This window comes from Equus asinus, chromosome 5 (genome assembly GCF_041296235.1).
Source record: "Equus asinus isolate D_3611 breed Donkey chromosome 5, EquAss-T2T_v2, whole genome shotgun sequence".
NCBI classification, from domain to species: domain Eukaryota; kingdom Metazoa; phylum Chordata; class Mammalia; order Perissodactyla; family Equidae; genus Equus; species Equus asinus.
Genome location: NC_091794.1, coordinates 27657004 through 27672259, shown reverse-complemented (window position 1 = coordinate 27672259; position 15256 = coordinate 27657004). Strand labels below are relative to the sequence as shown.

The following is a 15256-nucleotide window of genomic DNA, read 5'->3' as shown; positions in this document are numbered from 1 at the left end:
AAATTTTAATTTCAAAGAAATTTTTCTTCCTTTTTGTTTATAGTCCCCATTTTATGGATTTAATAGCTTCTCTGAGGACATTAATTATAATTCCTGGATTTTTCCTGTATTTCTTGCATTGACTCTGAACTCTGGTTTTCTTTGAGTTTTTTTTTCCTTAGTTTGTCCATTTTTGGTCTCCATCTTCCATGATAGAGGCATTCCCCAAATGTCGGGTGGTCCTTGGTGGCCTCTTCCTGTTGAAAGCTGGAGAGATTGGAGTTCTGTGTACATGGAAGGAGCTTCTTGTCTGATTAGCATTCTTGAAGGGCAACAAGGTGACCAACTTGACTTTTTTTTTCTTGCTGAGGAAGATTTACCCTGAGCTAACATCCATTGCCAATGTTCTCCTTTTGCTTGAGGAAGACTTGCCTTGAATTAACATCTATGCCAATCTTCCTCTATTTTTTTATATGTGGGTTGCCACCACAGCATGGCTGCCTACAAGTGGTGTAGGTCCATACCTGGGAACTGAACCTAGGCTGCTGAAGCAGAGCGCCCTGAACTTAACCACTAGGCCATGGGGCCAGCCCCTCAACCTGACTTTTTTAAAAACAGCTTTATTGAGATATAATTCACATACCATACAATTCACCCATTTAAACTGTACAATTCAATGGCTATTAGTATATTCACAGAATTGTGCATCCACAACCACTTTTAGAACATTTTCATTAACCTCAAAAAAATTCCTCACCACTTATCCTTCCATCACCAACCCCTCCCCTCTCCACGCCCATCAGGCCTAAGCAACCACTTATCTACTTTCTGTCTCTATAGATTTACCTATAAATGGAAAAATACAATATCTGGTCCTTTGTAATTGGCTTCTTTCACTTAACATAATGTTTTCAAAGATTATCCATATTGTAGCATACATTAATACTTCGTATCTTTTTATTGCTGACTAATAATTCATTGTGTGGCTATATCACATTTTATTAATCCATTCATCAGTTCATGGACTTTTAGGTTGTTTTCACTTTTTGGCTATTACAGATACTGCTGCTATGAACATTTGTGTACAAGTTTTTGTGTGGACACATGTTTTCAGTTCTTTTTGGTGTATACCTAGAAGTGGAATTGTTGTGTCACATGATAACTGGATGTTTAACCACTTGGGAAACTGCCAGACCGTTTTCCAAAGTGGCTGCAGCATTTTACACTCCCATCAGCAACATGTGAGGGTTCTGATTGCTCCACATCCTAAGTAGCACTTGTAATAGTAGGTATGTCTTAATAGATATGCCTCTTTGATTATGGCCATCTTGGAGGGTGTAAAGTTGTATCTCATTATGGTTTTGATTTGTATTTTCCTGATGGCTCAGGCTAACCTTCATTGTGAACCTTCCAACTATAAGATTCTATTGATCTTTTTTCTCAGGCAATTCAGTTTTTCCACCTGGAGGATCTCTGCCTAGCCATGGCTCCTGGATCTAGAAGGAGGAAGAGGGCTGGTAAAGGAGAATCTCTGTGTTCAATGCGCATATTTTCCTTTAGTCTCCTGTTTTTAGGACTGTAACTCAGCACCATCTTCCTCTATGTCTGGTGTCCCAAAATCAAAAGCCTCTCTTATTCTCCAGCAAATAAAACTCTTGTCTTTTGGAGGAGTAGGGAAAGGTGGTCAGCGGTCTGAGTGTGTGGGAACCTAATATTTAACTTCTCCTTTTCTAGGTATTTAGCCCTTCTCTTGTCTTCACTTTCACCCCACCACACCTGGCTGTACCTCACTTTCCACGGCATCTGGAGCCTCTATGTCTTTAGCGTTTTTACGGTTCTTCAGGACAGGTGTATCTGCTTTTTTTCTTTTACTTTTTTTTAGATTTAAAGATTTACTTAAGAAATATTTCAAATATTCACAAAAGTACAGAGGAGAAATAGAACAGACAGTCTTGTATTCACCATGCAGAATTAACACGTTAGCACGTCACACACACACACACTTACACACACACACACTTACACACATTCTTCCCCTAGTTGTTCTTTTTTTGGTATCTTTTCTTTTCTTTTCTTTTCTTTTTTTTTTGGTATTTTACACTCTCCCAACCCCCAGCCCAGGCATTTGAATTTGACCATCTCTCCAACTACTTTCTGCCTTGTTGGGGGTGACTAAGCACTCTTATTTTCACTGAGGATGGAGGAACAAGTTTCTTCCTGTCCGAATATTTTGGGAATGATTTTCTGAGAGAAAAAAGAATAGAGACGTAGCTTTATTTTGCTCCCTTGAATCCAAGCTGCTCTAAATTATTATGGTAGCATTTCCTATTAAATATTTGCTCCTCTCGTATTCTTAAATTACTTTATTCATCTTCATTAGCAATGGATAAGGCCCTTTTTTATTTTTGTTTTTGTAATTATTTTGTTGTTCCCCACTAGCTTTGGGCTTGGCTTTATTTATTCATACAGTAATTTGCAATTTGAAATGATATCCAACTTGGGGAATTTTTGCAGGGTTTTAAAAAAGCCTATTTGGAAGTTTCTCCAATGTAGTCCAATTTATTTGAGGACATTTTGATCACAAATAGTTAATCTCAGTTGATAAAATTATCTTTTGGAAGGAATTAATCTAATTTAAAGGAAATTTAAATAGAAAGTAAGATTTAAATGATTCTTTGTCTTTACCGTTCTTCTTGTGAGCTTAAAATAAAAGGGAATAATAAAGGAACTCAGGGTTATACAACATGAGGAACAGGAAAATTACAGCTCTAGCGAGTGTCATTTCCCAAAAATGAAAGATTGGCACAGAAAGCTTTTGGAAGACTGTGGCAGTTTTCTGTGCTAAAAGAGATTGGTCACTGGACTCAGTCCATGTCCAATTATGAAGACTCTTTTGGCTTCTTTTGCTTATCAGAATTCTATTAGCCAAGCCACATCTCAGAAGTGAAATACAAATCACTTCCTAAAATTCTAATAGCATTTCTTCAGATTCCAATTAAGGTTCCAAGTTTGTGTTTTGCACCCATGAAAGGATAATCTGACCAAGGGGCCCTATCCAGAGGCTTCTTTGAATAGACACTGGTAATCCTCTTGGCAGGGAGTGGGGTGGGGAGGCTGTCTCATGTAAGGAGATTTGAGTATAATCCTGAGGATTTCAATACGGGATCCTGCGGTTCTGTCAATGCCCCGAGTTCTTCAAAAGCAGAAAGGCAAATTTGGTTAAACTTGGAAATGTATGTTTAGAAAAGATTACTAATTCCCACTGCCTCTCCCCTCCAAGAGGAAGACTGATTACACCTGAAATGCCAGTAGCATTCCACTCTCAGGGAAAAGTCTTTTGATAACTGCGTGCTGATACTGTCTTGGAGCTCTTCTGGAGCTTACTTCACATGTCTGTAAAATGAAAGGATGGTACTAAACGATGTCTGAGGGCCCTTCCAGGTCGGACGTCCCATACATCTGCGAACCCTCTCATTCGTACTCAAGGGTACTTGTCAGGGTAGAGGAAGGAGAGAAGGAAGCTACAGTGTTTTAAGTAAACAGCTTTGCATTAAAAAAAAACAAAACCAAAACATAACTCATTTAGTCATAACATATAACTAGGGTATGGATATTTGTTTCTTTGTGGTCAGAGGTGAAATTCCTTTTTCCATCAAAATTGTCTCTGCTGTTAAAAGAATTCAAATATACGATAAATAGGTAACAGACTAGCCCATTGTGCTTTATTCTATTAGTATCTCTCTTTCTGACTCTGTCTCCATGTCTGTCTCTCATATACACACGTACCCCTCTCCCCTCCCCCTACACACTGTCTGGGGTTTTTTTGTTTTTTATTTAGAAAGGAGTCAAGTAAAGAAAAGGCAACAAAGTCTAATAGAGAAAACAATGAACTATCATTCAGTCTCAGCTCCATTACCAGCTGACTGTGGCATCCTAGACTGGGCTGTTTATTTCCTTCTTCCTCGGTGTCCTCCTCTGCAAAGCGGGAGATCGTAACCCGTAAGTTGATCTCATAGGTTACTTTGAGACTACAATGAATTTAATCTGGCTTTGAACACTGTATGAAGGGCTATACCAGTAAGAGTATCCCAGTCTAAATAGGAGGTGGTTATTCATCCTACACACATCTAGGGACCCATTACACCATCATATAGAAATTTGAGGGTAGATCATCCATTAAAAAGCATGAGTTTAGTGCCTAATTGTCACGAGATGGGCAACTGTCCACATTTTAAAGGGAATTGGTTTCAACTTGTACCTTTCATTCCGATAAGAATTATCTATGCGGAAGAAGGTCAGTCTCAGTACCACCTCAGCTGGGTAGAATGGATTCTGGATGTGGATAAAATGGTACCAATACCACAGCAGGAGCTGAAGACTCAAACACTCAGAACTGTGGTCTCAGAGGTCACTTAGTCCAACCTTCCGTCCTGTGTGTCTACCTCCCATTGACAAGAAAGCCTTGCTGGATTCTTTCAGCCCCTGCTTGATAAGAAACTCTCACCACCTTGGGGCAGTTCTTTGGAATTTTGGACCCCTCTAACAAATCACGTTAAAGAAGAACTTCCTGTGTCCCTGTAACTTTCATCCATTAGTTTTAGCCCTGCCCCCTGGATATAAAGAATAAGCCTGTTTGAAGATTGAGGTTAAGCTCCCCGGAGCCCTCTCTTTTCTCAAAGAAATGACCCTAGATTCTACAATTGTTCTCCTTAGGGTAAGGTTTCACATCCACTATTATTCTAGTTACTCTCTTCTTTCCAGACCCTGGTTTGCCTAGATCCCTCTTAAAGTGTACAGCCAGGAAATGCTCCCTAAGCTCTTCGCAGAGATCTGACCGGCATGCTCACTTCCATCATTCTCGACACTGTTCTTCTTCTTGCAGCCTAAGCTGGCATAAACGTTTTTGACAGCATCACATCCTTTCCTTTTAGTGATTGCCTTGGCACAGGCAGCACACTGCCACTCTGCCAGAGTGAGAGCAAAAGATGCAGTAGAGTCTGACAGGACCTGGGTACATTTACAGAGGATAGGCTGGGGATTTGGTTGGGGGAGAGGACAAAGACAGAAATTTGGAGCTATAAGGGTGGCTTGGGTAGAAGGGAAGATTTAGAACTGGGAGATAATTCTTTGAGATCACATCTCTGACATCTCAACAGAAGAATGGGAGATTTGAGCCTTTCCCTGTGGTCCTTTGACTCCTAAGCCTTTTAAGCTATTTGAAAGGAAAGTGAACTTGGGGCTGGGAAGTGTATATATAATTTTTTTTTTTAATGAGGAAGTTGAAAGAGTAATCAGATCCTATATTGGATCCTATTCAACGGCAGCTGCTACTCGCATAAAGTAAGAAAGATTTCAAGGAAACAAAAGTTGCTTGGAAAAATCCAGTTGCCACTGTTTTGTATGTAGTGATGATGTGATAGCCAGCCTCCAAGATGGCCTCTAATGATTCTTACTTCCTGGTATTCATACTCTTGAGGCTGACCTAAGTAACCAATAAGATATTGTGAAAATGATAGAGTGTTACTTCTGAGATTAGGCCATGAAAGATGTTGTGGCTGCTGCCTCACCCTCCCGGATCACTTGCTTTGGAGGAAGTCAGCCACCATGTCATGAAGACATTCAAGTAGCCCTTTAGAAGGATCTTCATGGTAAGAAACTGAGGCCTCCTGCTAACAGCCAGCATTAACTTACTAGCCATGGGAGTGAGCCATGTTGGAAGAGCCTCCCTTAATCCCAGTTAAGAATTCAGATGACTGCAGCCTGGTAGATATCTTGACAGCAATCCTTGAGACCCCAAGCCAGAACCATCCAGCTAAGGTCCTCCTGAATTCCTGACCTGCAGAAACTGTGAGATAATGTTTATTGTTGTTTAAGTTACTAAGCTTTGAGGAATTTGTTATGCAGCTATAGATAACTAATACAAATTGACAGAAAGAAGGAATGAGGAATAAAGGTCCCTCATAGTAGGCCTGGACTTGTCAGGGCCCCTAAGGGTGGAACAAGTGCCAGCTTCTTTTCTGCTTTTCGATGCTACTGACAACTGCATAGGGATAGAGGATGATAAGAAGGGAAAGGCATCATGCCCTCTTGTCTCCTCTTCCTCCTCCCTCTCCTCTTTGTTTTTAGGGGAGGACTAGGATGACATTGAGAATTCACACAAATTTTGCTTTTGACTTTTCAGTAGCCCTTGGGAAACGCTGCACTTGCCTTTATCCATTTGGTACCAGGCTGTGGGTCCTTGAGAGCTGGACTTGGATATTATTCATTTCTATCCCCATCACCTAGCAAGTGAACATATATGAACAATGAATGATATTAAGAGGGAGGGTGAAATCCCTCTCTCCTTCTCCTGAATTCTGATGAGATTCCACTCTTAGAATGGTTCCTTAAGTGGAACTATTCCATTCACAGTTCATCAATGAAGTCTTAATAATAACAGATGCATGACATCAGCCATCTTCACTAATTAAAAAGGCCCCTATTTCCCTATTTTAAAAAATCTCTCTATTTAAGCTTCTTGTTGTTAGATTTCCCTCACTTTTCCATCCCATTTCTTCTATGAAGTGTTGTTTTAACTGTTGCTCAAGCTCCAAAGATTCTTGATCCAGGACAGCATAGAGATCTGCTGCCAATATACCAACATACCACTGTCGAGTTGTCCAACATTACAGTGGAAAGAGCCCTGGACTGCAGCTAGGAGACCTAATTCTGGGCTTCTGTCACAGATTAGCCTATACGTCCTTGGGCAAGTTGCTTCTCCTCTCTGGACCTGAGTTTCTTTATCTTAAACTGAGACGGGGAGTCTAGATGAGCCCTCAAGTCGTTGGGTTCTCCCAGGTTAGGCTGCAATTCAAAAGTGAAACCCAGTGGTCAGCATACCTCTGACTAACTGTTATGGTTACAGTACAAGGTTCCCGACACTTCCCTTTACTAGCCCAAGGATATGGCCTCGGTGACAAGCTGTCAAGTTTACTGGGAAGAGTCTTCCGGTTTTGAAAGACAAGATCTCCGTGTTTCCAGTTTTGTCACCAACACTGGATGACCCTGGGCAAATTCTTCTCTCTCAACCTCAGAGCAGGGAGAGTCTTGTTATCTAGAAGAGGCTCGAAGACCTGGGCAGTAACTTGGAGAGCTTCCCGTGATTCTCCTACAGCCCCGGAGCGAGGTCCTGGGCGTCCTGGAGTCCCGCTCGGGGCTGCAATCAAAACTTAAACCAGTTCTGCGAACGGAGGGCGGCTCGGCTTCGGAGGAGGCGGCTACAGGTGAGTTCTTAAAGGGGCCGCCAGAGCTTGGGTAATACGTGGAGACTGATGACTGGACAGGGGACGCACGGAAGGAGGAATGAATGAATGAGTGAGTGAAAGAAGGAACGAATTTTCTCTTCCCACCCTTAAAAGCATTCATGCTGGGAATTCATCACTTAGACTTAAAAAAGTCCTCTAGTAAAACCCTCAAATCTTATCAAATTAACCAATCTCCCTATTTTACGTGGCCTTCTTTAATTCACCCCTCCCCTCCAGAAAAAACTTTTACTGAGGGGCGAATAGTAACTTAAAAAAATCAGTACAAAGTGGAAGACACCGCAGAGACAGCACCCCCCCGCCCTAACTCCTCCCTCTCCCCCTCCCAGGCTCCGCCCTCCCCGCCCACTAACGTGGGTGGCGCAGTGGACTCCTCCCAAAGACCGCTTTTCTCGGTTGGGGATCCACCCCCGGGGGCGCCAGGTACTCTCTCCTGCTGTAGAGTTGAAAACTGCACGTGTTTAGCGAGGTTAAAGGTGTCTTGGATCTGGTGTGAGGTCACGTCTCTCTGCAGACACCCCGACCCTTCTGGGCCTGGGGTGCTCTTCGCTCAGAACCGCGGGACATTGCGGGGGGCTAGGGTTAGGTAAAGGCGGGCTCTTCCAGGGCCACCCCGGACCACCTGTAGAGTCTGTGTGTCACCTCCTTTGTCCTCGGAGTCACTTGGGTGGCCGTGCTTCCAAGCGATGAGGTTCACTGGGGATGCTCCCGGGGTCCCCTTTCCCGTTCCCCAGCCCCCTGCCAGCCCTCCTCCCCCTTCCGAACCAAAGGTAGCAGCGCGGAGAGCCCGGGGCTCGGCGCGAGCCGCCTCCTCACTTCCCATTGGCTGAGCGCGCCGGGAGAGCGGTCACGTGGGGGCGCGGCAGGCCAGCTCTGGGGCCGCCATCTTGGCGGAAAGTTTGGGGGGAGAGCGGTTGGGGGTGCGGGAGGAGGCGAGGTTCCGGGGGTGGGGCGGCCAGGAGGGGACAGGGCGAGCGGGCGAGCGGACCGCGGCGAGCGAGGAGGCGGTGGAGGCGGCGGCACAGGCACAGGCACAGGCAGAGGGGGTGCGGCCGCCGAGGGGAGCTCCTCCCCCGTTCCCTCACCCCCCTGAGCTCAGCTCCGCGAGCCCCGGGCGGGGCGGGGGGACGTGGAGCGGGGGCAGGGCGGGGGAGCCGCCCGAGTCGGGCCGGAGCGCACCCCAGCTCCGTGCGCCCGCCGCTCGCAGGAACTTTGTGGCGGCGCCGCAGGTTGGGGGCCTGCGGAGGTGTGCATGTGGGGCGCGAGGGCGTCGCGGAGAGCGGCCGCTGCCCCGTCCGGCCCCCGCTGGAGTAGCCCGGAGGAAGCGAGCCCGGAGAAAGGCAAGCGAGGGGAGGGGGCCCGCGCGGGGCGCGGTGATCAGCCCAGCTGGTCCTTCCTCGGAGCGCCCTGCAGCCGCTGCTGGCTCAGGGGCAAGGGTCGGAGCGCCTCTTCACCCCCCCCAGTAGCAGGTGGGAAGTCTGCATACTTATGCCAGGACATGGGGGGTGGCCCCAGGTCGAGGCATTTAGTGCCCTTTAGAGAGTGGGCAGCTTTCGAGGAGAATTCGGCAGCCGACTTCTGTGTGCTCTTAATGGGCAAGGGTACCCACCCCTAGGTAGAAGCTTTCTAGGTTGACTGACACTGCTGGGTTTTGAGGCTCCTCCTTTCACTTGGGAAAACTTTGCCAGGTGGGCTTTTCAAATAGGGCTGGGAGTTTTTCGATTTGAGATTTAGGGGGAAATGCTAGGTTAATCACACTTCTGTTCTTTAGTTCTGTTTCCTTTCTGTTTTTTGCTTTTAAAGGTGTGTGCCCTCTTCCTGATTCTGGAGAAAAATGCCGGTCCGGAAGCAAGGTGAGAATTTATTTTGGAGCTCTCTTGTGGATGTCACTTGCTTTTCTCTATGTCTGTTTTGTGATTGCTGTGTTTTAGAAATGTGTGTGTAGCTCTGATGAGGCAGCACAGTCCTAGCCTTGCTATACTTAGGGAATCTAAACCTCACATCATTCAGAAGATGGAAGCACTTAATGTTTGTCAAACTTTCTTCCTCACATCTCTCTAGTGACTAGAGAGACATTGACTTTTTCCCTCTGAAAGGTCTTTTTTGAAAACTCTGAATTGGTGTTTTAGTATTTCACTTTATCATTTTACTGACCACTAATTTGTGAGCAAATGCAGGATATTGGCTAAGAGCTGATATTTTGAAACACTTAAAATTTGGATTATAATAACAAATTGTAGATAATCTGCTTTTGCATATCAGATCAGCTGAAACTATGTTACTAATACTTGGATCAAATGATCTTTTGTTGTGGTAGACTAGCAGTACACATTTATTACAGACTACTCACCTTCCTCTGTTTTCTACTGTGACATATGTTTAAAATTTTTTGGATAATTCTAGGGAATATACTTATATGTAAATTTAATGGCATCGATTGACTTGGAGGCTTTTGGGAATCGTTTAGATGTCTTGCAGAATCCTTTGCTGCCTAGCTGGTGTGTAATACTTTCTTGTAAATATATAGTTTTAATCAGACTCTTTTTTTTTCCTCTCAGATACCCAGAGAGCCTTGCACCTTTTGGAAGAATATCGTTCCAAACTAAGCCAAACTGAAGACAGACAGCTCAGAAGTTCCATAGAACGGGTTATTAACATATTTCAGAGCAACCTCTTTCAGGCTTTAATAGGTGGGACTTATAACTTTATTCGCAACCATTATTTGTCAGCGGGACTTAATGCTCTTCTGAATTCATTTATTTTAAACTTGAGAGTGATGTACTTGGTTCTCCATGAGGCATTCAGTAACCTGAACATCCAGTGAGTTGTGTGTTTTGATAGTTAGGCCAATATCCTTTCCAAAAAGATCTGATAACCAAAAAAACTTTCAGTGGTCTCTGATAACAGTGTTTCATATCCTAGTATTAACTATTAAAAGATAGAGACGTTGCAAATATGTTTCAGGACCTAAACTGGGCGACTGTTAGCCTGTTTCTGTATTTTGACTTGTATTTTTCTGGATTTGACTTGTATTTTTCTGGAGTTCCTGAAAATGTTTGAAGAGTTCTGCTGTGTAAGAACATTCATTCCCATAATATAGACCTCTGTTTAAACTTGGCATTCATGGAGTCAGAATTTTAGACCTGGAAAATGGTCTTAGAGATAATCTTGTCTAGACTTATTTTACAGACAAGAAAATGGAAACAATTTTATTCTTAACTGTAACTTAAATTTGAAGTGGTGCATTGTTTTGAAGGAGAACTGGACAAGAGTCTTGAATTCTATCCTTGACACTGCCATTAATTGGATGATAATACACAAGTCATTTAACCTTTTCTAGGTCACAATATTAGCTGTAGAATGTGGGTGGAATGTGCAGTGGAACAGTAGTTTCTAAGCCTTATTTTTTTTAAGTGGCCAGATCCTTTTTTAAAACCAAATGTTATATTTTGTACAAAATCCGCAATATACAAAACAAGGTGATCTGTCTCTGGCCCTCTCCTCTAAGTACCTTAAAAAGTATGCAAACCACTGAACTAGATACTTTGTCTCTTCCAGGTCTAAGAATGAAATGTCTTATTAGTCATTGACTATTCAGCATATTAACACAAGACATATACTTCATTGCATTACATTTATTTCCTCAGTAACTTCCAAGTAGATATGTCCTGACATCTGTCTGTTGATAGAGTGACTTTTGATGTGATTTGAGAATTATTTTCAAGTTTGTGGACCCTGTCAAATACGTTATTGGTAAATCGATACTCTACTAATTTTGTTTTAGAATTAAAGACGATTTTAAAGAAGACCACTCAAGACATCTGAATATTTTTTAAAAGTTTAACATTTGTATAGACTTTTAAAAGCATACACAAGAGTAGAGAGAATAGTGTAGTGAACTGCTGTATATCTATCACCCATCTTCAAAAATTATCAGCATTTTGCCTTTTTTGTTTAAACTGATGGACATTTTTTTCTATTTGAATTTCTAATCTCTAAGGTTTAAGGTCCAAATGAATGATCAAATTGGATTCTTCTGAAAAAACAGGAAAAAAGGAAGGAAAAATTATTTTTCGTTATTTGGTTTTTTAAATCAACATGAAACCTAGGAATGTTATATTTAGTAGGGTTGCTGTTTAGGAAAAAATAGTATGACTTGTATGTCCTCATTTACATATAGACATAGACAGACAGATGCGATCCTTCTGTGTAGAGTCTTCAACTTAAGAAAACTAAATGGTTACTGAAGTTACCAAACAGAATCTACAGTTCTTAGATTTCTCTGTAGATTGGAGGTAGATTTGCTATAATTGGAGGGATTTTTTTTGGAATATTCTGCCTAGGCTGTTTTGAATGTCTTTATTCTTATACATAACTGGATTCTGATAGCTTTCTAATTGTTAAGTTTATAGTTGTGAATTGTCTTTGTCTTCTGTAATTTCCTTGGCTGTGAATTTACTCTGATATTTAGATTTACATGTATTTTAATGTTTTATAGGATGTGGTGTCAGATTTTGGTGTAAGAAAAGTCGTAGATTTTAGGAATTTTGAAATGGGTAAATTTAGTAGAATTTTTTGTGTGTTTCTAGACTGTAATTGAATTAATTGTTGACACTGCTAAATTAATAAATGCATTCTTTTGTGTTTGCTGAAATTGGGTTAATTTATTAACCTTTATTACTGTTCTCAGTCTTTGAAAATTTTCAGGCCAAAAGGTTTTCTTTTTGCTTTGCACCTGTACCGTTGTTTTTGAAACAATTTGGTAATGTACTTTCAACCTGTCAGTGGCCCTAAGCTAAACCAGAGTCCATTGTGTTCATAGTATGTACTGAAAAATCCTGGATTAACTGCTTTTTCCTTTAGTAGGTGGCACTCTGTCATCTGAGCTGGTCCCTGTGGACCATTGAATTAAAGGAGACATGGGTTTTGACCAACTGAGTTGTTTGAAAGTCGTTTGGTGCTTAGGTTCTTGACTTTGGAAATCGTTTCCTTAGGCTGTAGAGGATTATCTAGTTACTTCTTTGGACTTGCAGTCTGCGTCAGTTATTTATTGATTGATTGTTTGAACTGGTAGTTTGTATTGACTGCTTTTGCATATTAAAAAAAAGTTTGTGTGTGGGGCTCTAGAGATTTTGGTGTTATAGAAATGTTGATTTTTTTTTCCTCCCTCTGTAGTTATAGGTTATAGATTAGGTTTCTGGTATGTTGGGGTTATTGAGAGGAACACACATGCACATATTGTATTATATCTGTTCTAAGATACCAATTTTTAAATATTTTAATGGCTCTGAATTTGGGATGCATTTTATAACTGATGTCTGTTGACAGTGATTTTACATTCTTGGTGGCACATGAAATAATTGTGCATTTTATAATTGATATTCTTAATATCAGTATCCTCTATTCAATGAAATATGGCAATCATTGTTCTAGCTCTGATGCTTGGTAGTATCCTTGAAGGATGGCTTGAAGATTTAAAAATTATTGAAAGCAGAAAAGTTTTTATTAACTTTTTGAATTTCAGCTAAGTTATTTCCTTAGTGCTGGATATTTAAAGTTATATCTAAAAAAATCCATGAACTATACATTTGTTTCAAATTTATTCTCCAAACATCTGGTGATTATTTTTGTATAAATAGGAGTTAAAGTCTGGCTAATTTTAATACCTAATTTAGGTGAGAGCAATTTGAAAATTTAACATGTTTGATTTTGTAGTCTCATTTTCTATACTTTACAGTCATGCGTTGCTTAACAGTGGGATTACCTTCCGAGAAATGTGTCGTCAGGTGATTGTGTCATTGTGCGAACATCCTAGAGTGTACTTACACAAACCTAGATGGTGTAGCCTACTGCACACCTAGGCTATGTGGTACTAATCCTATGGGACCACAGTCGTATATGTGATCCGTCGTTGACTGAAATGTCATGCAGCGCATGACTGTATTTGAAAATTTTGTGAGTAAAGTACTGGACTGAATATGGTTTGATTGCAGTCAGAGCCCAAGTGTTCAGGTCCATAGTGGTTTGAGGTCATTTCTGATTCTTAGGTTTGTCTGGGATCTGAGGCAGCCTTGGTGGTCCTCAAAGATTTCATGCCAGTCTAGACCCCTCAGGTTACTTTTGGGATCAGATGAACTCATCTGCTTTCCTTGTGCACAGGAGAAAAACCTGGGCTCAAGATCAGCTGGCTTTAGAGCGTTGAGTAAGTTGAGTCATGTGATTTGTATGTTTTGTCTGCGGTAAATACAAGCTTATTTTAGTGCAATGTTTTATTTTAGTTCTGCAGATATTTCAAAATGAAGATGGATTATGCAATAACACTGTCCATTTCTGAGATTTTTTAGCTCCTAGTTCATTTGTTGCTACTCTATTAACTGGTTGTTTCACTAGCCCTTTACATGGTAAAGAACATTTAAGTTTGTAGATACTGGGTTTCAAAAGTATGACTTTTTTTTTAATTGTAAAAAATCATAAAATTTACCATCTTAACCATTTTTAAATGCACAGTTCAGTAGTGTTAAATATATTGACATTGTTTCAAAACAGTTCAGAACTCTATACCCATTGAACAAGACCTCCTCTTTTCCTTTTACCCGAACCCCTAGCGACCATCGTTCTTCTTTCTGTCTCTATGATTTTGACTGCTATAAATACCTCCCATGAGGGGAATCATACAGTATTTGTTCTTTTGTGACTGGCTTTTTTTACTTAGTGTAATGTGCTCAAGGTTTATCCATGTTGTAGCATCAGACAGGATTTCCTTCCTTTTTAGGGCTGAATAATATTCTTGTATGTATATACCACATTTTTGTTTATCCATTGATGGACATTTGGGTTGTTTCCAACTCTTAGCTATTGTGATGAATAGCGTTGCCATGAATGTGGGTATGCAGATATCTCTTTGAGACTCTGCTTTCAATTTTTTGGATGTATACCCAGAAGTTGGATTGTGAGATCATATGATAGTTACATTTTTAATTTTTTGAGGAACTAACACACTGTTTTCCATACTGGTTGCACAATTTTACAATCCTACCAACAGTGCACAAGGGTTCCAATTTCTCCACACCCATGCCAACACTTGTTATTTTTAGTTTCTTTATAGTAGCCATCCTAATGGATATGAGAATATGATTCCTTTTTAAGTGTATATAAAAAGTAATAATGGTTAACAGCTACTGGGCACTTGTTTTTTTTTGTTTTTTGTTTTTTTTGCTGAGGAAGATTTGCCCAGAGCTAACATCTATTGCCAATCTTACTCTTTTTGCTGAGGAAGATTCACCCTGAGCTAACATCTGTTGCCATGCTTCATCTTTTTCTTTTTGTGTGTGAGCTGCTGCCACTGCATGGCCCCTGACAGAGAAGTGGGTAGGTCTGCACCCGGGAACTGAACCCGGGCCACCAAAATGGAGTGTGGTGAACTTAACAATTAGGCCACTGGGGCTTTCCCTATTGAGCACTTCCTGTGTGCTAATACAAGTATTTCATTTAGTCTTCATAATCCTGTGAAGTGTATATTCATCTGTGAGATGATTATACCATTTTGTAAGTTAGAAAACTGAGGCACTGGGAGATAACATATCTTTTTCAAGAACCCTCAGATACTAAAATTTTAGAGTCAGAAATTGAATTCAACTAATCTGAATTCAGAGCCTCTCCTCACCTTCAACCATTAGGATGTTCTTTATCATAAATTGAGTATTTTAATGCCATAACACTAACAACAAGCATATTTTACAGATGTTGACTTGTAGAGTCGGTGACATTTTTTAAAACAGTTTTTACTTTGAAGGAGAATGTTAATAATCACGGACTGATGTTTATAGCGATGACATTTACACATTTTGAAAAGTGCATTTACGTAGTAAGCAAGATTTGTGAACTTCCAGCTATTATGGTAAAATGTCAAAATTTCTTAGATTTTTGTGCTTATAATTGGTCGCAGTGATGTTACATTTTGGTCTGTTGTTAATTTC

At 41.0% G+C, this 15256-nt stretch overlaps 1 protein-coding gene across 14 annotated transcripts in view; it reads left to right on the top strand.

The window, feature by feature from the left end:
* Positions 1-6991: 6991 nt before the first annotated feature.
* Positions 6992-15256, top strand: part of DLG1 (discs large MAGUK scaffold protein 1) — a 256957-nt gene continuing 248692 nt past the window's right edge. For 6 of the 14 annotated variants that reach the window (XM_014868119.3, XM_070509130.1, XM_014868118.3 and 3 more), the window contains exons 1-3: positions 8404-8620; positions 9084-9133; positions 9839-9970. In XM_014868119.3, the coding sequence (XP_014723605.1) occupies positions 9115-9133; positions 9839-9970 (151 nt within the window). In that variant the 5' untranslated portion in view covers positions 8404-8620; positions 9084-9114. Of the gene's footprint in view, positions 7242-8181; positions 8750-9083; positions 9134-9838; positions 9971-15256 lie in introns of those variants that run through there. The other 8 variants (XM_070509131.1, XM_070509137.1, XM_070509135.1 and 5 more) reach the window with 4 other exon arrangements.